The sequence below is a fragment of the Herpailurus yagouaroundi genome, unplaced genomic scaffold (assembly GCF_014898765.1).
Source record: "Herpailurus yagouaroundi ecotype Mexico unplaced genomic scaffold, PumYag 98626, whole genome shotgun sequence".
Lineage (NCBI taxonomy): Eukaryota > Metazoa > Chordata > Mammalia > Carnivora > Felidae > Herpailurus > Herpailurus yagouaroundi.
This window is the reverse complement of record NW_024421473.1, coordinates 6,427-30,677: the sequence shown is the minus strand read 5'-3', so window position 1 is coordinate 30,677 and position 24,251 is coordinate 6,427. Positions and strand designations below refer to the sequence as shown.

The window sequence follows — 24,251 nt, the reverse complement described above, 5'->3', positions numbered from 1 at the left end:
TTTTATTTTATTTTATTTTATTTTATTTTATTTTATTTTATTTTATTTTATTTTATTTTTATTTTGGGGAGAGCACAAGCAGGGGAGGGGTAGAGAGAGGGGAACAGAGGATCTGAAGTGGGCTCTGCACTGACAGGCTGGCAACAGTGAGCCCAGTGTGGGGCTTGAACTCATGAGCCATGAGATCATGACCTGAGCTGAAATAGGAAGCTCAGTTGACTGAGCCACCCAGGCACTCCTTACTTGCTTCTTTTTAACTCTTTTTCGTCTGGATGAGGCCTGTAAGCCAAAAACTTTCTTTCTTTATCTCTCTTAAGGCCAAGCTTTCCTCATCCCACAGCTCATTGGAGAACTTTAGTCATTTATGGACACTATTTACCATTTATGTCCCATATCTGATTATGTATTTATAATTAAATATGTTGGTGACTGCTAATTATATTTGATTTTGATTTCAATTCTAGACCCTATTTTAATATGCTCAGTCTATGTAGTTTATTGTTCTTTTAGGTCTGAATAACTCCATTGGAGGGAGCATTGCCATGAAACCCTCTCCCTCCAGTGCCTTGGGCATGCATTTTTAACAGGGATGGTATCAGCCAGCAGCAGATGAAAATTGACTCTTTCCTTTTAAGCAGCTTTATTGAGATCTAATTCACATACCATACAATTTGCCCATTTAGAATATACAACTTAGGGGGTTTTAGTATATTTATAGGGTTGTATAATCATTATCACTACAGTCTAATTGTAGAACATTTTTGTCCTCCCTGAAAGAAATCATGTACCCACTAGCTGTCTCTTCCCATTTTGCAACTCTAAGCAACCACTGATGTACTTTCTGTCTTGATTTTTGCCTATTCTAGACATTAAAAATTGGTTCCTTGGTGAAGTGTGGGGGTGAAAAAAAATTTTAGCTATAACACTGGTTTGTACCCTTCTAAAGCTTAATCCCTACATGACAAAACTTTAGTCCTTGGTATTTAATTTCTTTCTTTGGGTTTTCTTGGATATCACATGAGGAGCACTGACACTGAGTTCATGGAAGATACACAAAATATGGAAGATCACTGCTAAAAACTATGGTGAATAGATGGCTGTGATTAGAGGTCTTTCTCCCAACTGATTGCTTAATCTCAAAGTCATATGGTAAGAGGTGGCCCGCACATGCCGGTTGGCTGACTTGTCAGTGTTCTGTTTGAGCCTTAGTGCTTTTGTGGTTTGAACTTTAAGAATTAAATAGGGGCGCCTGGGTGGCTTAGTCGGTTAAGTGACCGACTTCAGCTCAGGTCATGATCTCGCAGTTCATGGGTTTGAGTCCTGCATGGGGCTCTGTGCTGATGGCTTGGAGCCTGGAGCCTGCTTCAGATTCTGTGTCTCCCTCTCTTTCTGCCCCTCCCCCACTCGCTCTCTGTCCTTTTCTCTCAAAAATTAACAAAAAAACGTTAAAAAAGGAATTAAATAAAAAGTCTATATTTTAAAATTATTATTATTTTAAATATTTATTTATTTATTTATTTGTTTGTTTGTTTATTTATTTATTTATTTAACGTTTATTTATTTTTGAGACAGAGAGAGACAGAGCATGAACAGGGGAGGGTCAGAGAGAGGGAGACACAGAACCCAAAGCAGGCTCCAGGCTCTGAGATGTCAGCACAGAGCCTGACGCCGGGCTCAAACTCAGGGACCGCGAGATCATGACCTGAGCTGAAGTTGGCCGCTTAACCGACTGAGCCACCCAGGTGCCCCTTATATTTATTTATTTTTGAGGAGAGAGAGAGATAGAGAGCAAGCAGGGAGGGACAGAGAGAAGGAGAGAGAGAAGCCCAAGTAGGCACCATGCTGTCAGCACAGAGCCTGATGCGGGACTCAAACCCACGAACTGTGAGATCATGCATGACCTGAGCCGAAATCAACTGACTGAGCCACCCATACACCCCTATATTTTATTATTTAATTCTGCAGGTTATTCAGCAAATCATGAATTAAGTGCTGAAAAGAAAAAATATTGACTCAGTCTGAATGAATACCTAGCAGCTAGTTAAGCTAAAAGTTATCTTCTTGTATCAAGCAAAAGTTAAAAGTTAAATTTGCTAAGGAGTGCCTGGCTGGCTCAGTAGGTAGAACATATGATTCTTGATCTCAGAGTTTTGAGTTCAAGCTCCATGTTGGTCATAAAGCTTACTTGAGCTTACTTTAAAAAAAAAAGTTCACTGACATTAATTTTAAGAAATTTATTTAAATTTTCCTTTGTTTTGCTAAAAATACTTTTGATAAAAATTAAAAATCAAAATGATTTTTTTCTCTTTCTGTATTCAAGAAAAAGAAAAGAAACAAAAAAGAGAAAAAAAAGGAGACCATTTGAAAATTTGAAAAAGTGAATACACTGAAGTAGACTAAAATAAAATGATGGAAGTAAAATAGAATTTGAAAAAATTTACACAAAAGTGAAAAATACAGTAAAGAAAAGAAAAATACTTTTAATAAAAATTGAAAATTAAACAACTTTTTCTGTATTCAAGAAAAAGAAAAGAAGTGAAAAAAAAAAGAAAATTGAATAGATGGACCTGCTGCTGAATTCTGTGGTTCAGGTTGTGCAGATTGTTGTGTTAAATCTCAAATCAGTTTTCTAGGTGTGCAGGATGGTTTAGTCTTGGTCTAGCTGTATGTCATGAATGCGAGACACAAAAAACTTCCATGCTGTTCCACCATCTTCTAAAAATACTTTTGAATAATTAAAAGTTTGATTATATTGCTCTTATGTGTTTCTGTAAATTGCTAATTTGCATATATAATTTGATACATAATGAGTTATATAAGAAATACATTTCATTACAGGGTTTGCAGGAAATATAGTTATTTACTTATTTATTTACTTATTTATTTATTTCTAAGTTTATTCATCTGAGAGAGAGTGAGCACATGCAACCTGGGAAGGGGCAGAAGAGATGAGAGAGAGAGAGAATCCCAAGCAGGCTCTGCACTGCCAGCGGGGAGCCTGATGTGGAACTTGAACTCACGAACTGTGAGATCATGACTGAACCAAAGTCAGATGCTTAACCTCCAGGAAATATAGTTATAAAGTTGTTAAAAATTAATAGCTTTAAGTTTTTAAATTTAAATTTTAATTTAAAAGAATTAGTCTTTCATAACCCTGCACTGAATAAAAGGAGTAAACTTTATGCTTATCCTTTTTATGTATAAAGCACAGACACAGGGGTGCCTGGGTGGCTCAGTGGGTGAAGCGTCTGACTTTGGCTCAGGTCATGATCTCACAGTTTGTGAGTTTGAGCCCTGTGTTGGGCTCTGTGCTGATAGCTCAGAGCCTGGAGCCTGCTTCTCATTCTATGTTTCCCTCTCTCTTCCCTTTCCCTGCTCATGCTCGCTCTCTCTCTCTCTCTCTCTCTCAAAAATAAACACTAAAAAAACCACAACACACATACAGTACATAAACATACATAGTATACCTGTGGTATGAAAATTTTATGGAGAAGGGGGCAATTAGGGAAAAAATGTCTAAATGGGCTTAGAGATAATAAACAAAAAGGTTGAGAAACAGGAACACGAGTGTAGGATGGTGATTAGTCCAGAACTTGGGGTGGTAAAATCTAGATTGGGTGGAAAAGACCTTCCTGGTTGTAGGTGTATCAGCTTACACCTAGAGGATTCCATGGTATTTCCCTTCACCCTAATAAGAGATAGGATAGAAGTGTAGAACATAGAAAGGTAGGTCAGATAATATGATATGTAGGAGAAATAGTTCCTACTCTAACTACTTTGCTAACAGTTCTTATAGTTGGAGAGATAAGGTAGAAATAGGGAAAGTTGATTCATTTAGTAAGAATTAAATATAAATTCAAGGTAAACATAATACATCATTTGACTTAATGCTAAAAATTCCAATGTACCTACAATATCTTCTATGCATATTTTATAATGTCCTTGTTACTGCAGTGTTTTAGTGTTCAATGACAGCTTGGAGCCTGGAGCCTGCTTCAGGTACTTTGTATGTACGTGATTGCTTAATTAGCTCTGAAGCCAGGATGTGAAAGGAAACAATGGGGGTTCTGTTTTGGGGGGAGTTTGGCTTATGCCTCTCCAGGTATTGTGCTGAGGCAGAACAATCCTGGCATTGCTAGGTTTGGGGGAACCAATCTTACCCTTGGGGTAAGGGTTTTAGAGTGTATCTGTGGAAGACCTAGGACTGTAATTCATGAATCCTGAGTTTTGAAATGTCTTTTCCTTTCTGGAAATCTGGCAGCCATTTACAGAAATAATGTAATATACATTTTGGGGGTCTTGTCTATTGACTTTTTTTTTTTTTTTAACATTTATTTATTTTTGAGACAGAGAGAGACAGAGCATGAACGGGGGAGGGTCAGAGAGAGGGAGACACAGAATCTGAAACAGGCTCCAGGCTCTGAGCTGTCAGCACAGAGCCCGACGCGGGGCTCGAACTCACGGACTGCGAGATCATGACCTGAGCCGAAGTCGGCCGCTTAACCGACTGAGCCACCCAGGCGCCCCTCTATTGACTTTTATAAACCAGAAGAGGAGGGCCTCAGCCTTGCAAGTCACCGGTCATCATGGTCTTTCAATTGCACTTGTGTATCAATCAGGCTTTGGAACCGATCCTCAAGAGCATTTTTAAGTACTTAAAGTGGTGTTTCGGCTTCTTTGTTCCTTCTGCCACTGTTCATCCTTATTTTTCTTTTATAGGTGTCTCTGCAAACAGACTCATGGGTGGTGCAATGCAGCTTACCTTCCGCAAGATGGCCTTTGACTATTACCCCTTCCACTGGGCAGGTAGGACAGTTCTGCATGGCAGCAGTCCTGGTGCTGCCCAGCTACACATGTACTGAGGACAGATTCCTGGATTCATCCCTGACTGCCCAGCAGGCGGGTGCCAGGAATTTCAGCTCAGAGAGGTGTTGGGAATAGCCCTCTTGAAGAAGACATCTTCTGGAAACTTGCAGGGTCTGCTATTAATGATTCTTTATGAGTGATAAAGAAGGAGTAGGAGGAGAGGCAGTGCTTGAGATTTTGCTTTTGACTCTATGTTCTGCCCCTACTTCCAGTAGTTTTAGAGCCTCTCTAATAGTCCATGGTCAAAGATGGTGACAGTCAGCAGCTGGTCTTTAGGGAACCTTAGGGAAAAATCACATATGGAATCCAGAAGAACTTGAGTTGTTCTCACTAGATGATTTTTACTTATCCCATAGAAATCTGCATTGGGATATAGGATCAGATTCTGAACTATGACTATACCAATGGAAGGGAAAAATTGGGATGTTGGATCGTGGTCTTGGACTAAAATCTTCTTGCTTCTTTGTTGCATAGGTGACAGCTGCAAACATTGGGTACGGCACTGTGAGGCCATGGAGACCCGAGGCCAGTGGGCCCAGAAGCTGGTGATGGAATTTCAGAGTAAAATGGAGAAGTGGCATGAGGAGACGGGTCTCAAACCTCCCTGGCACCTGGGGCTGGACTCTCCCTTCCGGAGGAAAGCAGGTAGGTTACAAAGAGCTGGAGGACTCCCATTGCTTAGCCTCTTGCTAGTTACCTTTGAATATCCAGTGAAGATAAAGCACTGGACTAGCTAATTATCCCAACCTCATCCCATGGAGAGATATCAGTGACTTTTTTTCTTTACAGAGTCCTAGTTGTCTTCAGGAATAGCTGCAGTGTAGAAGAGAGGCTGTTACCTCCTTTATTCAGTAGGCTGTTGCGTTGGTCTTAAGGAGAGTATGAATTTTGAGTTCCTTCTAGGCGCTAGGCAGTGTTAAGCTCTCTTTCTTACCTATAGCCTTAACGATTTTAGGATTTTTACTTTTAATTCTATTAATAATGAGAGTTGAATGTACCCGATTATCTTTCCTACCTTCTTCTTTTTACTTAGATTCTCTCTCCAGTCCTCAAAAGAACTCACTTGAGAGAAGCCCCTCTCAGGGCCGACAAGCTGCTTTTCGGCCTCCAGCATGGAATCGCTTACGTTCTAGCTGCATGGTAATACGGGTGGATGACTTGGACATTCACCAGGTGAGAAGCCCAGGACACAGGGAGGCATGGTTGGAAAGGGGTCGAGCAGTTCATCGACTGGGGGCAGGCAGCAGATGTGAACAAGATCGTGGACTTCAGGGGCTGCTTCCCTCACTTCTGAGTGGATTGATACATTGGTCTGTTTCTTTCTGAGCGTGGCTGCTGAGATCAGGACCTGGGATTTCCCCAGTTTCCTCTGAATACCCCACTTCAAACCTTCCCCTGAGAGAAATGAACTTGCAGATGGTGTTAGGCAGGTGTGAAAATGCCTGCAACACGTGTGAAAAACACTCTTCTCCCTGTGACAGATTTTGGAAGGATTGTAGTGGCTTTATACAACCTCAGGAAATTGAGGAAATTCTATTCTGTATGCTGTACAGATTCTAACAGCAACTTGTGTGTGATTATGTAGGTTTCTACAGCTGGACAGCCAAGTAAGAAGCCATCTACACTCCTTTCCTGTAGTCGCAAACTTCACAACCTACCCACTCAGGTCTCTGCCATTCATATTGAGTTCACAGAGTATTACTTCCCCGATAATCAGGAGCTTCCAGGTAAGCATCTCATCTGGTCACTTTTTACTGTTTAGCTCATGCTCTTCACATTTGCCAGCCTTGGGGCCATGGCTTATATTCTCATTTGATGTTGGAATTTTAGGTGTTTGAGTTAGTTGAGAACACCTTTGTTACAAACTCTCCCTTGTATGAGAATGCATCTTTGCTTTCTTCATAATAAAATGAATTTTAGCTGGTAAGTAAGGTCAAGGTGCAACTTTGTACATGGCGATTCCTTTTTTTCCTGCTTTCCAGTTCCCTGTCCCAATCTCTACATTCAGTTAAATGGTCTGACATTTACTGTGGATCCTGTCAGCTTGCTCTGGGGAAACCTCTTCTGCCTGGATTTATACCGCAGCTTGGAGCAGTTCAAAGCTATCTACAAGCTGGAAGATTCAAGCCAGAAAGATGAACACTTGGATATTCGACTAGATGCCTTCTGGTTGAAGGTAGGGGAGAGTGGGATTTCGTTCCCTGTTGGCAGCCATAGTTGCATTTCTCCCATGGCTATAATCCAGGGTTCTGCTCTGTCCCTTTGATACAAGAAAAACAGTGTCACACCCCAAATAGTCTTTCACATGTGTATCAATGATAGGTTGCAGAGCTACTCAGATGTCCATTCTGAATCAGGTTTCATTTTCTCTCTGAAGGTGAGCTTCCCGCTGGAGAAGAGAGAGCAGGCTGGGTTGCATCGTCCTCAGGCCCTTGTCTTTTCTGCATCAGGCATGACTGCCACCAATACGCGTCATGCCCCACATTGTAGTTGTCTAGACCTCCAAAGTCTCTTCCGAGGTTTTGCGGCTGCTGAGTTCTTTCATTCCAATTATGTTCACTTTCCCAAGGTTCCAGGTGGCTTTAGCCTTCTGCACATGCTTTTTTTACATCATGCTTTCCAGATGGATTCCCGCCTTCCTCAACCCAGTACCCTCCCTCCCCAGAGGCTTAAGGCTTCCCAGGATCTCTGGTCCATCCACTTCACCCAGATCTCCTTGGATTTTGAGGGAACAGAGAACTTCAAAGGCCATTCCTTGAATTTTGTGGCCCCCTTTCCCTTGTCCATTTGGGCCTGTCTGCCCCTCCGCTGGCAGCAAGCTCAGGCACGGAAGCTCCTTTTGGCCACAGAAGGGAGGCTGAAACCATCAGCTAGCTTTGGCAGTCCTGTCCAGTCTGAGGTCCTTGCCCCAGACACTGTGTCCCATCAGAGGTCAAAGACTGAACATGATTTGAAAAGCCTATCAGGCCTTACAGAAGTCATGGATGTTTTGCGAGAAGGCAGCAGTAGTGTGGACAACAAAGGGCCTCTGACTGAGCTCGAGGATGCAGCAGATGTTCACATGCTTGTACACTCCCCTGCACATGTCCGTGTGAGGCTTGACCATTACCAGTACTTGGCTCTACTGCGCCTGAAGGAGGTGCTACAGGGTCTTCAAGAACAACTGACTAAGGATACAGAGGCCATGACCGGGTCTCCCCTGCAGGACCAGACAGCTTGCATTGGGGTCCTCTTCCCCAGTGCTGAGGTGGCTCTGCTCATGCATCCTACCCCTGGGACTGTTGAAGCTGACTCGGCAGGTTCAGATACCACCAGCCTCATAGATTCAGAGTTGTCTCCTTCAGAGGATAGGGAGCTGAAGTCTGATGCCTCTTCAGACCAGGGCCCAGCAAGCCCTGAGAAGGTTCTGGAGGATAGTGGCATTGAAAATCTGGATGCATCCCAGGATAGGCCATTGCCTCTCTCTAGCAATGGAGAACTACAGGATTCAGATTCTCTTGCACAGCAGGAGGCAGGGAAGGGCCATGAGGCAGTCGATTCCTTACAGGCCAAGAGACTGAGCAGAGCTCAAGCATCCACCTCACCGGCTGTGTTGAAGCCCCCAAGTGGCAGGGATACCGCTGTGAATGGACAGGCTGAGCTCATCCCCTTGAAGAACATTGAGGGAGAATTGTCAAGTGCTATTCACATGACCAAGGATGCCACAAAAGAGGCTCTCCATGCCACTATGGACCTCACCAAGGAAGCTGTGTCCCTTACTAAGGATGCCTTCAGTCTGGGCAGAGACCGAATGACCTCCACCATGCACAAGATGTTGTCCCTGCCCCCAGCCAAGTGAGTGGTTCTCTGCCTCCTTCATTCACCCTATTTCTGTCTCCTAGCTCTGATCATTGGGCTTAAGGCCTCCTGCTGTGTGTACTTTTAGTTTGGGAAGCACCATCTAGTCCAGGACAATGTATAGCATGGCCTCTTTAATGTGGCAAAGACTTTAGTTTTCAGTGCTACCTGCAGGGCAGTGGAAGAGTTTTCAGGCTACCAAGAGGATATAGGTATGCCAGCTGTAGAGACTTATTTTTAGGACTACCTCTAATTCTGTGATAGAGGAAGAGCCAGAAATTGGATTTTCACATGCATGTATCTTAGCCTATTATTGGGGAGTTTTCAAGTCAGCATTTATTGCTTCATAGGATCTTCCCCCTCCTCTTTCACTGAGTCACCATTATTGATACAGATAGGCTCAGAATAATAATGAATAATAATAATGATATCTGGCATCTGCGTGATATTTTATTCTTTTTATTGGTCTTTCATGTAGTATCTTGTTTGATTTGATCCCCACAGCAGCCCCATGAGATAGTTACAGAAATTTGTATCCTCAGTTTATAGCTGAGGAAACTGAAGTTTTAGAAAGGATGAGCCTATGAATCCTTTATCTTATAAGTAGAGAGGTTGGGGCTTTGGGTTTGCTTTCTGGTACACCTTATCAATGTCTGCCAGAGTTAGAGAAGGAAGAATTTCATGTATTTTATCTATTTATTCAACAAAAAAAATTTTTTTCAACAAAAATTTTTTGAGCCCTGACTCTGTCCCCAGCTCTGTGTTAGGCACTGAAGATGCAGTAGGGAGTAAGCAGAAAAACACAGAAATGCACAGTCAGAAGAGTGGAAAGGTATGGATTTTTCCATGGGTGCCTTGTGGTTTTAGGGAAGATAATGAAGGCTATGGGAAATCTTTGTTGGGGACTCTTTGTGGTTTGAGGATCATGGTTTGAAAATCAGTGGCTTTAGAGCTTTGTCTAAGTGGATTGTGGGTCTAAATGGGTCTCTAAGCAATGCCAGTTCTCTTAGGCACAGATAGCCTAGGAGGAAGGAGAAGGGAAACTTAAAGGGATAAAAGATATACTAATACTAGGCAACATTTATTGAGTGCTTTCTATGTGTCAGGCACTGTCCTGAATACTTACAATATTAATCCATTGAATTCTTGTACAACCCTGAAGGCAGGTACTAATATCAGTCTTCCTTTTACAGATGGGGAAACAGACTTAGGGAGGTAAGAAACTTGTTCAAGGTTGTATAACTTGTGAGTGGTAGGGTGAGGATTGAAAGCCTGGACTCCCAAGTCACCAAACGTGCTGCTTTTTCTAAATGGAGAAGCATAAGGGAGATGGGAAAAGAGGAGAGGTGGTGAAGAGAAAAGAAGGGTGTGTGTGACACCAGCCTTTTTTGAAACACCAACCTTGACTTCTGACTTTCCAGTCCCATGGCCTCTTCTCAGTCCTCCCTGTCCTCGACAGCCCTGTGTGGCAGCCAGCCCTGCAGTCATCCTGAATGCCTGTGGCCCTGTCTGGCCACTCGCACTGCTCAGAAGGAGCCAAGAGAGCTTGGATGCTCTCTTCTTCCCCTTATCCTATAAACACAACTGTTCCACAGCGCTAGGCTGTCTGCCATAATTTTATGTTTTAAATTATAAAAATGATTTGTGTTCATTTTGTTGACAATGTAGAAAAAGAAGAATAAAGAAGAAAACAAAGTCACTTGTGACAACACTATGCAGAGATAGCCACTATTTACATTTGGATCTATTTTCTTCCAATTTTTATACATATACCTGTGTACCCATGTGAATCCTTACCTGTGTATACACACATAGTATACACAAATACTGTTTTTTTGGCAATAGAATTATATTATTTCTATATCATGTAGAAAACTTCCAGTTTTATTCACTTAATGTTTTAGTGTGAATAATTTCCCATTCATTAGGTATTTGAATACATAATTTTTAGTTGCTCTATTGTGTTCTAGCAAATGGATGTGTCCTAATTTATTCATTCATTCCACTATGGGCGGGCTTTAGACTGTTTCCAGTTTTTCTCAGGTAGAACCAATGCTGTGTTAAATGCCCTTATTTTTGTGAATATTACTCTTTTATGCATATCTGAATCTTTAGAATAAAAATCCAGAAGTGGGTTATTATTGGGTCAAACACTACAAACATTAAAAAAATTTTTTTTAATGGTATTTTTGAGAGAGAGACAGAGATGAGTTGGGGGCGCGGGGCCGCCCGGGGAGAGGGGGTGAAAGGGAGAGAGGGAGACACAGAATTCAAAACAGGCTCCAGGCTCTGAGTTGTCAATATAGAACCTGATGCGGGGCTCCGACTCAGAAACCGTGAGATCCTGACCTGAGCCGAAGTCAGATGCTTCACCAACTGAGCCACCCAGGTGCCCCAAACTACAAACGTTTTTTAAGGTTCTTGACGTATTTGCCAAACTTCAGGAAGGTTTATATCAGTGCATTTTTTTTAATACTTTCTAAGTTATTTTATCCATCTCTCACTTCTGCTGTGGTCTATATTTTCGGTTCTGACTTTTCTCCCCTGCTCGTCATTTAAAACTATCTACTGCACGTAGTTCTGCATGGATTTTCCAGGGGTGTGTCGAGCCTCACATACATAAAGCTAAATTCCTTATCTCTCCCCAGACCAGTTCCTTTCTTTTCTTCAGTAGCATCATTCTTCTGCTTGTTCAAGCTCTGTGTTTTAGCTCTGCCTCTTTCAGTCATTTGTCAAATTCTGACTGTAATCCCCAGAGCAGTGGTTCTTGAAACTGAAGCATGCGTCAGAATCACCTGGAGGGCTTGTTAAAACATATTGCTGAGCCCCACCCCCAGAGTTCCTCATCCAGTAGGTCTGAGATGGGGCCTGACTGTTTGCATGTCTAATAAGCCACCCGTTGATGCTGATGCTCCTACCAGGACGACACTTTGAGAACACTGCTCTAGGGAGTCTCATGGCCGCTTCTGCTGTCTGTTCCCGCTTGTGGACTATTTCAGTAAACCATTAATTTATTTCCTCATTGGAGGTCTTTTCCTCCCTACCTTGTTTGAAAGAGTCAGGTCACAATTCTTAAAACACAGGCCTGATCATGTTATTTCTCTTCTCTAAAACTTTCAGGCTTTTTCCTTATAACCACTGAATTTAGTTTGAATTTATTAGTGTGGCATAATCAATTATTATGATATTTCCTTACAGCACTTTACAGTTTTTTAATAGACTATTTTTTAGAATAGTTTTAGGTTCATGGCAATATTGAGCAGAAGGTACAGAGATTTCCTGTATATCCCCTCTACTTAATAGTTTTAAAAGCACTTTCATATGTAATCTTTAATCCAGGTTTTTCAGTAATCTGGCTGCAACCCATGTGGTAAAGAGGAAAAAAAAACACTTAGCAAGCAAGAAGTAGGAGACTTGGGTTTTTCTTAATTCCACCTTTGTGACCTTGAGTCAGTTTTTTCACCTATAAAATGGGAAGGTAAGATTAAAAGATCTTTAAAGGGGACACCTGGGTGGCTCAGTTGCTTAAGTGTCTAACTCTCAATTTGGCTCAGGTCATGAGCCCTGCCTCAAGCTTGGTGCCGAGTGTGGAGCCTGCTTGGGATTTTCTCTCTCTCCCTCTCTCTCTGTCCATCCCATGCTCACGCTCTCCCTTTCTCTCAAAAATATAAAGAAAAAAATTAAAAAAAAAAAGATCTTTAAAGGTTTATTCTCACTGAGTTGTGCCTTTCTGTTCTCCCCAACAAAACCAAAGCTCTAGCTGGTTGAGCTACTGACTGGTCTACAAAGGTGCTTTTTATTTTCTAGTTCCATGTCTCTGCTCATGTGTTTTCTTCCCCCATAGAATGCCCCCTTCCTTCTTTCACAGTCCTTCAAGGGCCACCTCACATGCCATCTCTTTCCACAAAGCCATTCCTGATCTCCTTCTTCTCACCCTTTGATATTGCCTAGCCTTTGGCGTGTATCTCTTTCCTCTATGAGGTGTGTGATTTACTCCCATATACTGGTAAGTTGTGTCTAAATCTCCTCTCTCCTGGGGCACCTGAGTGGCTCAGTCAATTAAGTGTCCAACTTTGGTTCAGATCATGATCTCACGGTTTGTGGGTTTGAGCCCCGTGTTGACCCCTGTGCTGACATCTCAGAACCTGGAGCTTGCTTCAGATTCTCTGTCTCCCCCTCTCTCTGCCCCTCCCCCACTCATCTCTCTCACTCTCTCTCTCTCTCTCTCTCTCTCAAGTAAGTAAATGTTAAAATAAATAAATATATCTTCTCTTTCCTGATAGATTATACATTCTCTGAGGACAAGGGATGCCTTATTTCTTATTTTATCTACTCTCCACTCCCACCCTGTACCTAGTATGGTGCCTTTTATGCAGAAGTTTTTCAGTAAACACTTGTGGAATGGATGTGGGTGGTTTCAGGTGTCTTCATTAGCACTGGGGCTGTAAGTAGTTGGTCTCCTCTAAAAATGGGATGACCTTGAATAAACTTGACATTTAATATTAATATGGCAGAGCTGCTTATGCAGCTTGAAATGCCGGAGGATTCACAAAGGCCAGCAATTGAAAATGGTGTGACCCCCTTATAGCAGGTAATGGTTGACATCAGAGTTTATGTATAAATAACTATTAGGGCTGAAAGCGATGGGTATTGCAAGGGACAGAACATATATCTTAAGCCACATTTGTGGTTTTTGTTTTTTAAACAGGGAGCCCATGGCCAAAATAGATGAGGGGGCAGCAGCACCATTGAGTGGAAGTGCTGCCCGACTCCGATTTTTCTCTATGAAGAGGACGGTATCTCAGCAGTCATTTGATGGCGTTTCATTGGATAACAGTGGCCCTGAAGATCGGATTTCAGTGGACAGTGATGGCAGTGATAGCTTTGTGATGCTCTTGGAGTCTGGTAGGTGGAAGCAGAGCTAGGCAAAGTTGAAGTCCAGAAAGGGTTCTTTCTGCTGCCTGTATCCCAGTAGGATACAGAAGGAGCTAAGTTCTGATAAAATAGACATTTTCTTAACCAAAACCAAAAAAGAGAAATTTTAATAGATTTGTGGCTCTGGTTTTATCCACACATTTTCTAGGTTATGGCTTAGCACTTAACCTTTATCACAGAACCAGACTCAGACCAAAGGAGAGAGTGCTAGTCTTACAGCCACGTAGCTGTGGCAGTAGGATTAGTTTGGTGGCTGGCGTCAGTGGTGTGTGTGTGTTGTCTGTTTTTGTTTTGTTTTGCCTATGTATTTTAGTGTTGGAAAATAACTAGAAGCTTTGTCTATGGTAAAATGAGTAACTCTTAGGAACTGCATCAGTCACTACTGGAAGTTACACTGGTTCTTTTATCTTATTGAACTGGACACTTTTTAAATGGTCTCTTAAGAGTGTCTAAATGAAAATGAAAAGAGAATGCACTGTTTCTGAAACTGGGTGGTGTGTACCCTGTTTGTTTTGTTATTATTATGGAATTATTATTATGGAATATTATTCCAAATATGTAGATTTCAAATATGTAGAAAAGTAGAATCAAATAGTGAGTTCCTCATGTACCCATTACCTAGCTTCAAATATTAAGAACTCATGGTCATTCTTGTTTCAAATATACTTCTGTTCACTTCCCTTCCTTCCATGTTATTTTGAAGCAAATTCCAAACATATCATTTTGTCCATAAATATTTTCATGATGTATCTCTAGGAAATAGACTTTAAAAATCTTTGAAAAAAAATTTTAATTGTGGTAAAATATATATAACATAAACTTTGCAGTCTTAACCATTTTTAACTATAATTCAGTGGCATTAAGTATATTCATCGTTGTGCGACTATCACCAACCATCTCCAGAACTTTTTTCATCTTCTACAGTTGAAAATCTGTACCCATTAAACAGTAATTCCTTGTTCCCTTCTCCCTCAGCTCCTGGCAACCACAATTCCACTTTCTATTTCTGAATTTGACCACTCTAGGTACCTCATATAAATGGAATCCTTTTGTGACTGGCTTATTTCACTTAACATAATGTCCTCAAGGTTCATTCACTTCATAGCACGTGTCAGAATTTTCTTCTTTTTTAAGGCTAATACTCTATTGTATGTTTATACCACATTTTGTTAATCCATTCATCCGTCAGGGAACACTTGGGTTGCATCCATTTATAGGTTTTCTTTTAATGTGACCAAATACCACTATCCATTCTTAAAAATTAGCAATTCCTTAAATCCATCAAATTCCCATTTGTTCTCATAAACATCATAAATGTTTGTTGTTGTTGTTGCTGTTGTTGTTTTTATAATGTCATTGTTTTTAGAGATTGGATTTGAACAGAATTTTTTGACTTTGAAACTCATCTGTTGTCTTTCTTATACAGAGTCTGGTCCAGAATCTCTTCCATCAGGAACTCTTCCAAATGTCCTGGACAGTGCTGGCGTTCAAGGGAGCCCTCTTATGGATAGTTACGGCCAGGGGTCACCAGAGGCCAACAGTTTGGTCTCACCCAGTGGGGAAGACCTCAGTCTTCACCCGGTCAGCTGCTCTACTTTCTTCTCTGCAGAGGGTAGGCTCAAGGCTAGAAGCTTGGGAGGGACGCAGCTAAGAGAGTATCCTTTTACAGGTCTCCGTTCTGGTCCTGAAGGTGAATGAGGTGTCTTTTGGGATTGAGGTACGTGGTGAAGATCTGACTGTGGCCCTTCAGGCAGAGGAACTGACCCTCCAGCAGCTGGGAACCGTGGGACTATGGCAGTTCCTGCATGGACAGTGCTCAGGTGAGGATGGTAGCAATTCCAGGAGAGCTGGTGGGATTTATCTGGGGCAGCCCTAGCTTCACCTGTCACTGTGCCCCAAGGATAGTTGTCCTAAGTGCCAAGCCCTTGGTCGTTCTCTCCAGTAGCCATTAGGGGGAGTAACTCCAGTGAAGCCTCCTGCTTGCAGGGAGACTCCCAGAGGTCTTTCTGGGGCTTTGTATTCAGTAGGCTATTAGCCATCTTCACTTCCCAGGTGCTCCTTAAGCTTATACAGGAGGCCACTGTCCACCTCTTCATTTGTGTGGCTGCTGACATCAAACTGTGCCTGATAAGGGAACTGCTGTCACTCAGATTCAGTCCTTTGATAATTGTACTATTTATTTATTTATTTATTTATTTATTTATTTATTTATTTATTAAAGGTTATTTACTTATTTTTTTTATTTTATTTTTTATTTTTAAAAATTTACATCCAAGTTAGTAAGCATATAGTGCAACAATGATTTCAGGAGTAGATTCCTTAGTGCCCCTTACCCATTTAGCCCATCCGCCCTCCCACAACCCCTCCTGTAACCCTCAGTTTGTTCTCCATATGTATGAGTCTCTTCTGTTTTGTACCCCTCCCTGTTTTTGTATTATTTTTGTTTCCCTTCCCTTATGTTCATCTGTTTTGTCTCTTAAAGTCCTCATATGAGTGAGGTCATATGATTTTTGTCTTTCTCTGACTGACTAATTTCACTTAGCACAATACCCTCCAGTTCCATCCATGTAGTTGCAAATGGCAAGATTTCATTCTTTTTGATTGCCAAGTAATACTCCATTGTATATATATACCACATCTTCTTTATCCATTCATCCATTGATGGACATTTGGGCTCTTTCCATACTTTGCCTATTGTTGATAGTGCTGCTATAAACATGGGGGTGCATGTGTCCCTTCCAAACAGCACACCTGTATCCCGTGGATAAATGCCTAGTTGTGCAATTGCTGGGTCGTAGGGTAGTTCTATTTTTAGTTTTTTGAGGACCCTCCATGCTGTTTTCCAGAGTGGCTGCACCAGCTTTCATTCCCGTATTTACTTATTTTTAAAGAGAGAGAGAGGGGTGGGGAAGGGCAGTGAGAGAGGGAGAGAGAGAATTCCAAGCAGGCTCCACACTGTCAGTGCAAAACTGGACATAGGGCTTGACCCAGGACCATGAGATCATGACCTGAGCTGACCAAGAGTTGGACGCTTAACTGACTGAACCACCCAGACACCCCTCGCCCACCTAGTTTAATAAATACAATAGTATCATTAACTTTGAAGTCTCCAGGAGCCTCTCTCCTGGATCTTCTTCTGCCTCTCACCTGTCATAGAGAACCACTATCCTGAATTTTGTGTTTATCATTCTCTTGCTTTACTTTGCAATTCTACATGTTTGTATCAACGTATTATTTAGCTTTGCAGGTTTTTGAGGTTTTCTAAGTGGGATTATTTTGTATTCTTTCATGATTGGCTTCTTTCTTTGATATTCTTCAGATTCTTCTGGGTTGTTGAGTTAGCTATGATATATTCATTTTCATTAATATATAATACTCTGTTGTATAAATATACCAATTTTTGCTTTTTAAAAACAGCTTTATTGAGGTATACTTTGCATTTATGAAATTAACTCATGATAAGTATACAATTTGATAAATTTTAGCAGTTTAACAGAGGTGTGCAACCATTACCATCGCCCCCAAAATATCCCTTGTACCCATTACTCTACTTCTTTACGGACATTTGGGTTGTTTCTGGGTTTTTTTGCTATTTCATACAGGATTGCCTTGAACATTCTCGTACGTGTCTCCTGGTATGTGTGTTAGAGAGTTTCTCAGAGTTACATTCCTGAGGATATAATTTCTAGGGCATTAGGATAGGTATAACCTTAACTTTGCTAGATAATGCCGATTTGTTTTCCAAAACGCTTGTAACAATTTGCAGCTATATAAGTATAGAAGTTGTTTCATATCCTTGGCTGCACCTGTGATAGGTCTTTATGGACTTTTGAGAAGATTAGCATAGATCCTGCTTGGCTTTATCAGAGAGAAATGAGAACACCAAGATTTGGAGAAAGGAAGAGATGTTTAAGTGTAGCAGAGTTGAGGGTCCTGTGTTTTTTCTTGGCCTTTAGCCCAGTGTCTCAGATTTATAGCAAGGGCAGTTTTTCATTGGCCCTTGACCTCCCTTCCACCATGAGGGGCATGATAGCAAAGTGGCCAAGCCCAGTCTTTGTGGTCATTGTTGCCTGCATTCAAGTCCTGTGCTTGCTACTTACAAGTTGTATAACTTTGGGCAAATTATTTTCTGTCCCTTAGTTCCTTCATCTCTAGAATGGGAATGGTGATAATACTTTTGGCATAGGGTTCTTAAGAATATTAAATGTATGTAAAATGCTTAGAAAAGTCCCTGACTGATAATTAATTGATGTTTTCCTTCTGTCTCTCTTCTGGAAGGTACAAGCTTTCCGGAATCCTCAACTTTGAAGACTGACCACATCAGGCCAGCAGTGGGCCTTCGCTTGGAGGTGGGGCCTGGTGCGGCCGTTCACTCCCCACTGGCCACACGAAATGGCTTCCTGCATTTCTTGCTTCGAGGCTGTGATCTTGAGCTGTTCACTTCGGTGCTCAATGGCCTGGGGCCCTTCTTGGAGGATGAAGAGATCCCAGTGGTAGTTCCCATGCAGATTGAACTCCTGCACTGCAGCATCACCCTAAAGGTGAGAGGAGCTGTTTTGGTTTTTACTCTAGACTTTGTCAGGCAAGGAATTCTGGCAGTGACTGCTATCATCTCTTCCCGGGCCGCTGTACAGTGTGGTGAGGATCTAGTGAGTAAATGCAGCTTGGCATTCTTTGTGAAGGTTACAGTAATACATAAAATGTGTGTTTCTATCAAAACATTCTGGATTTAGGTGAGGAGACCTTGTCTCTAGCCCAGACCTTGTCGTTGGCATGCAGCATGACTATGCATAAGCCCATTAAGTTATCTGTCCTCGGTTTGCCCATCTCTAGAATGGGAGAAACTCAGTTATGTTTCTCCACGTTGCAAGAATGTGTGGATACACAATGGCATAAAGCTGCTTCAAGCCAGATGGTAGAAGCATGGGTTGTTACCCAAACTGCTCTGAGCTGTTTGAGGGCATCATGTGGTTTCCCTTTTTCCTGCAGGATGATATACCCCCCATCTATCCAACATCTCCAGGCCCTATCCCTATTACTCTGGCCATGGAGCATGTTGTGCTGAAACGGAGTGATGATGGTGTGTTCCACATAGGCGGTGAGTTGGGCTTGTTGGCCTCCCGGCTTCTCTGCCTTTTCTGTCCTGTGAGGGAGTGGGTGATACCTAGGAATTGCTTGCATGTTGGCAGAAGTTTGCTATTTAGAACCCTTTACTTTTTTCCAGCTGCTGCTCAGGATACACCATCAGCTGAAGTACCTAAGAGTGAGAAGAGGCAGCCCCCCAAAGAACAGATGTTTCTGGTGCCCACCGGAGAGTCTTTTGGAGAGAAGGTGAGGACCTAACTGCACAATACCTTTCCTGTAGACCCTTAGTGGCTGTAAATTCAGAAGCTGGTAAAACTCAGAGAGCTGAAAAAGTTGCCTGTGCTGTGTATAGCTGGGTAGTTTGGGTTCCTATCATCTAGCAGCAACTTCCAGAAGTGCTGAATAGAGGATGTAAGTCAGGAACTGTAGGTGAATGCTTGCTGATCGTGTATTTCTACCTGTTGCTGTCCTTATAACTGATGAATTCTGAAGATGGGATTAGGCTTTTAGAAAGATCTAGTTGATCACTAAACAAATTTATGGATTTTTCTGCTTCAATTCTGCCTCCTTGTTCCTTTACTGGATGTTTCTGCAAGGCGTGTTACCTTATTTATTAACTGTAAATTATTTATTGTTCCTCAGGTGAAAGAATTGCCTACCCTACAGAAGGAACTTATAGAAACTAAACGAGCATTGGCCAATGCCAACCAGGATAAAGAAAGACTGCTTCAGGAGATTAGGAAATATGACCCCCTCTTTGAGCTCTGATAGCAGTGGCTCAGCCATCTGTGCCAAGGAGAGAGGAGGAGATCACCAGCAATAGCACCACCTATGACAGAAGGCGCTGTCCAGCATTGAATAAGTCTGCTAAGGATGCCAGAGGGACTGGGGAGTGCTCACCTCACTCCTTGTGGTGTCCTTTCTACTAGCTGTTCTGACTCGGGTGGAAGACAGGGCAAAGTATGACCAAGTTCTAGGAAACTGGGGGCAGCTTTGTGCGTGGCTCAAGCATGTCTTGCCTGTATAAAGCCTTTTGGCCCTCTCCACACTAGGTGGAATCTTGTCAACACTGTAGGGCCATTTCACCACCTGGTTTCATGGCAGAGACATTTGCTTCCTCTACAACCTGTGTGAACAAGAGAAGGTACCCATCTCCTCAGTCACCCACAGAGCCACCAAAGATTCTATGTCCCAGAGCTTCCTGTAGCAGACCTGAGAAGTCCTTGGCCTGAGCTTTGGCCATGGTAGTAGAATAGAACAGGAAATAGCCAGCAAGGCGAGAGCCGGGAGAGGCACAAGAGTAAGGGAGACCTGGATGCTGCCTTTTTTGGAAAGGGAGCCAAGCTCATACCATCTTGGCTGATCCTACAGTCAGCCAAGCTGTATTAAGCTTCTTTTCTGTTGTACTTCATCACTGCGATGCGATTCTGTAACAGAATTTATTTGGAATTTAAATCAAGCAAATATATTCACTGAGCTAGGTTGAAGGTATGATGTGGTAAGAATCACCAAGGGACTTGATCCTGAGCCCCCTGTTGCCTGCCTAGAGTCCTGCCTCTTCCACAGCTGTACTTCAGAAGTTGTTTCCTTCGTCTCCCTGGGCTCCCAGGCACATCTGCTCTCCAGGCACTGGGACTTTCTACCAGCACTCTCCTCTGCATTTGGTGGTTTGGGAGCTGAAAATGTGTTTTAAACTATAACGTAAACATCTCAACCTGTTGCCTCTCATATCCTTCTATCACTGTGGCTTTTTAAAACCGTGTAATTTTGACTTAAGTAAAAAAACAAAACAAAAATGCTTCAACTTAGGTAGGTTTCCCCTTGCCCCATAAAACAACTATTTCCCCCCTCTTTCTTTCCTACCTAATTCTTCCCCAGCATTCTACCTTCATCCATACTGCTCTGTGATACACTTCATGCTGTGTTGATTGGACGGAAGTTCATTAGCTAACTAAACTGGCAAGATGGTAAAATAGTTATTTAGTGATGTCACTAAAATCTTAATCACACATGACCTATTGGAGGAAAGATAAACTATTTTCCTTTATGGGAAATCATGTCTGACTTGCATATTCTAGTTTTTTGAGGATAAAAAGAAACATGCATTCAAGAAGGAGCAAGATATAATTTCTTCAGACTTCCAAAGAACTTTTGTCAAGGTCCGTCACTAAAGCAATTTTAAAAGCACCAGTTACTATGAGATACAAGAGTATTTTGTCATGCTTAGGAAAAAACTTAGACACTGAAGAATAAACATCTTTCTGGAGATAATGCTAATGGGAAGTTTCCTATGGGTCAACGCTTGTTTTAACCTTACTTAAGACTTTTATAAATAATCTGAGAGCAGGATATTATAATGCAGTCAAGTGTCCCTACTTCCAAGGAATAAAAGGTAAACCAGAAGGGACTTAAAACAATAACAAAATCAGAGAAGGCACATAAGCCAGGCTGTGACTACACAGGAAAATCACAGGTGAGGTTCAGTCTAGGTAAGTGTAAAGTAAAGTACTTACCAGCAACCAGTGAGGCAGCAAGCTCTGTTAGAACTCAGCACAGAAACTTAACCATTGCTGAAGGGAAGGAGGGGTCAGTGTGCTGCTGTGGCTCAAAACCCAACTGCATCATCAGGAAAGGCACGTGAAGACAATACAGAAAACAGGACCCCTTACAAAACCATTTTAATGGCTTAAATTGTCTGTGCATTTCTAGTGACCTTATTTGCAAAATACATGGTGAAGGGAAGAAAGGTCAAGAGAATAGCAAAAATTATCAGAGTGGAGATACTTCCACATGAGTACACATATTTAAGATGTTGGCTCCAATTCTGGAAAGATGAAAGCTAAGGGTGGTGTACATCAGATAACCAGTCAGGAGGAAGGACGTGTTCACCAAGTCCTGAAATACAAGTTCTAGGGCTCAACTTCATAGCCTTAGGTACAAGAAAGCACTTCCCATAGCCAATCAGAAACTTAAGGAGCTCATTGTCCAAGAAGTGGTGTTGGCAGAACCTATGTACAGGTGCTGAAGGTTTAAGAGGAATCCTTGTATGGTGGCCTTCCAAAGGAATTCTAGAAAACTAAGGCCATTTGGTGAAATACAACTGAGAGGGTAACTGTGTCCCTCCATAAACTCCCCCTTAGTGTTCCTTTGGAAGGCATAATGTTGAGCAAAATGGATCACCGATCCTCTCAAGTATGGCCTTTCTAATGTTCTTAGAGGAGGGAGATCCAGTAGCTGGAAAATAGAATCATTCAACCTTAGGTTCACCTGAATTGGTTTAAAACCACATTCTGATTCTCTTCCCCTCTTCACCTCCCCCACCCACCATATCCCTCTGGCATCCCTCCATGCAAAGAAAATGCCTAATAGGTATTGCTTGGAATACCTTCACCTTAAGCCTGTGCTTGCTGGTAGGCAATACAAACAATTCTGGCAGGCATCAAGGCTAACCCCTTTAGTGACCAGAGTTCAGTCAGGTTTCTGGGCTCTCCGGAGTTCTTGTCTATGTGACAAATGGAGCCCTAGAATTTCTGACTTACATGGCAGTTTTGGCTATTGTGTCTTGAAATCCTCCTCCAGGAAATGTGGGAGTCATGGTCCCGTGAAATTTTAGTAACAATCATCTTGTATAACTTCATACTCCTATTCACTGGGAGCAAGAAGACTTTCTTGGTAGTCCTCAGGGTAAATGTAAAGAAAAAAAATGGAAGGAAAATAGTAGTGCTTTGGACTGCTTATGATTTCTGCCTTGGAGCTCTAAGACTCTGTGAACAAGAAATAATACCTCAAGAAAATGTCTGGAGTGATAGCACCACTATCCCTCAAAGACTTCAGCTGCTGCACATCATCATTTCAGCTGTGAAACATTTACAACTATGTATCATCTATGATTGTCTAGATTTCCCGTTTACATGGACGTGCTGGAGACGGGCTTTAGTGTGTAGGGACTAGTTTAATTATCTCTTAGCTGAGCTACAGGGATGATTATCAATCTCAGATTTGTTTTCATCTCACTGAAATAATTAACCTCATCTCTTTAAGACAGAAGGAATAGGTTCTATTTTTGTGATGGCTGCTTTTGCTGTATTATTTAATCTGACTCCCATCCCCACCCCCACCTCCCACCCCACCCATTGTGCCATGGGCCTCATTTTATATACCCTTTTCATGCTTCTGAAAGGAATGGTTTCTGTGTATGGAATATACGAGGGATAAACATGCCCCATAATTTAAATGCTCTCATTTAACCCATTTACATTAGTTTCCCCTTAGACTAGTTCAAGGGCTGGTGGAAAGCAAGTAGTTTGAAGTATTCCCATAGTGATATGGGAACTTGCCATTCCAAACCTTAACACCGAAGGTTTGTTTTTTTCTCATTTAATATTTGCCTAAACTTCTAAAATCAGTTATAGTAACATCACAAAACAATGGAAACAACTGAACATTGCCGCAATGCTAGTAGAATGACATTTGGTTGAGAACTACAAAAGCTGTCATTGCCTTGTGACTTACCATAGTCCTTACTCTTTCAAGAGAAGCTGGTGTGATGTACTATCCTTCCAGAGACTATGGCCCTCACCTAGATCTTTCCCCACTTTCTACTAGAATAGGAATATTCCCATTCACCTCTAGGTAGGTATGGATAGTAGTTAGTAGCTATTGTTGAGGGGGGATTATTTTCCCCATCTCTTACAACAGACACAAGGAAGATGCACTCTGGGAGAACCTTAAACAGTGAGGCTTTGTTAAATGGCCAGGCTTGGGATGTGATCTTTCTCCCTTGTTGTTTATAAGTTTCAGCCTTATCTAGTATCTCAAATTGAAATAGCTATAGTTCCTATAACCGTTAAAAAAAAATTCCTGTTGGAGCTGAGAGACTATTTGCTTTTTCTTCCTTCCCCCAGTTTATTAGTTTTTGGTCAAGATTTAGCCTGAGTCTTACAGCATTTCTTTGTGGAATGCCCCAAATGTGATGTGTCTTCACTGGCTAAATATATGTTTAAAGCCATGGGTTTTAGTGTAAGATATAAAAGATTTGCTCAACTTTGTGAGTCCAAACTTTCTCCCCACTACCCCCCCCCATCAGGGTGCTGAACAGAATTGGAATCTTTTAAGACATGCTCAGGAAAGCTTCAAAAGAGAACAGCTTCAAAATTCTTCTCCCTATGAAACTTAATGATAGAGGAAAGGATTCTTGGGGATTGCCAATTATATACAGTAGCCTTATTACTGCTAATCACTGTCAATAAAAGGTCACTCTATTCCCCTCTCTTTGAGGAAAACAATGAGAATGTATCTGATGAACTGGAATACTGGTCAGTATTGGGAAATTTTAATGTTGCATTATCTAATCAAACCTTGAGTGTACTGGTTCTGTGAACCACCTGAAAAAAGCAAATTAAACTTACTAAACATTGGTTGTGGTTTATCTGTTTATAGGAACCTGAAATATATGGGCTTTTACATTATTTTTAAGTGTTTTAAGTACTCTTGAGAAAATTTTAAATGGTTCTAGTAGAAAATGGGAA

At 41.7% G+C, this 24,251-nt stretch overlaps 1 protein-coding gene across 1 annotated transcript; it reads left to right on the top strand.

The window, feature by feature from the left end:
* The first annotated feature begins 4,571 nt into the window (after positions 1 to 4,571).
* LOC121026427 (UHRF1-binding protein 1) lies at positions 4,572 to 24,140 on the top strand. The gene is made up of 13 exons (XM_040469286.1): positions 4,572 to 4,806; positions 5,341 to 5,511; positions 5,900 to 6,039; positions 6,452 to 6,593; positions 6,849 to 7,042; positions 7,244 to 8,700; positions 13,412 to 13,608; positions 15,065 to 15,219; positions 15,308 to 15,458; positions 17,917 to 18,179; positions 18,628 to 18,736; positions 18,863 to 18,969; positions 19,366 to 24,140. The coding sequence occupies exons 1-13, from the start codon at positions 4,587 to 4,589 to the stop codon at positions 19,489 to 19,491; spliced, it is 3,432 nt and encodes a 1,143-aa protein (XP_040325220.1). The 5' UTR covers positions 4,572 to 4,586; the 3' UTR covers positions 19,492 to 24,140.
* The last annotated feature ends 111 nt before the right edge of the window (positions 24,141 to 24,251 follow it).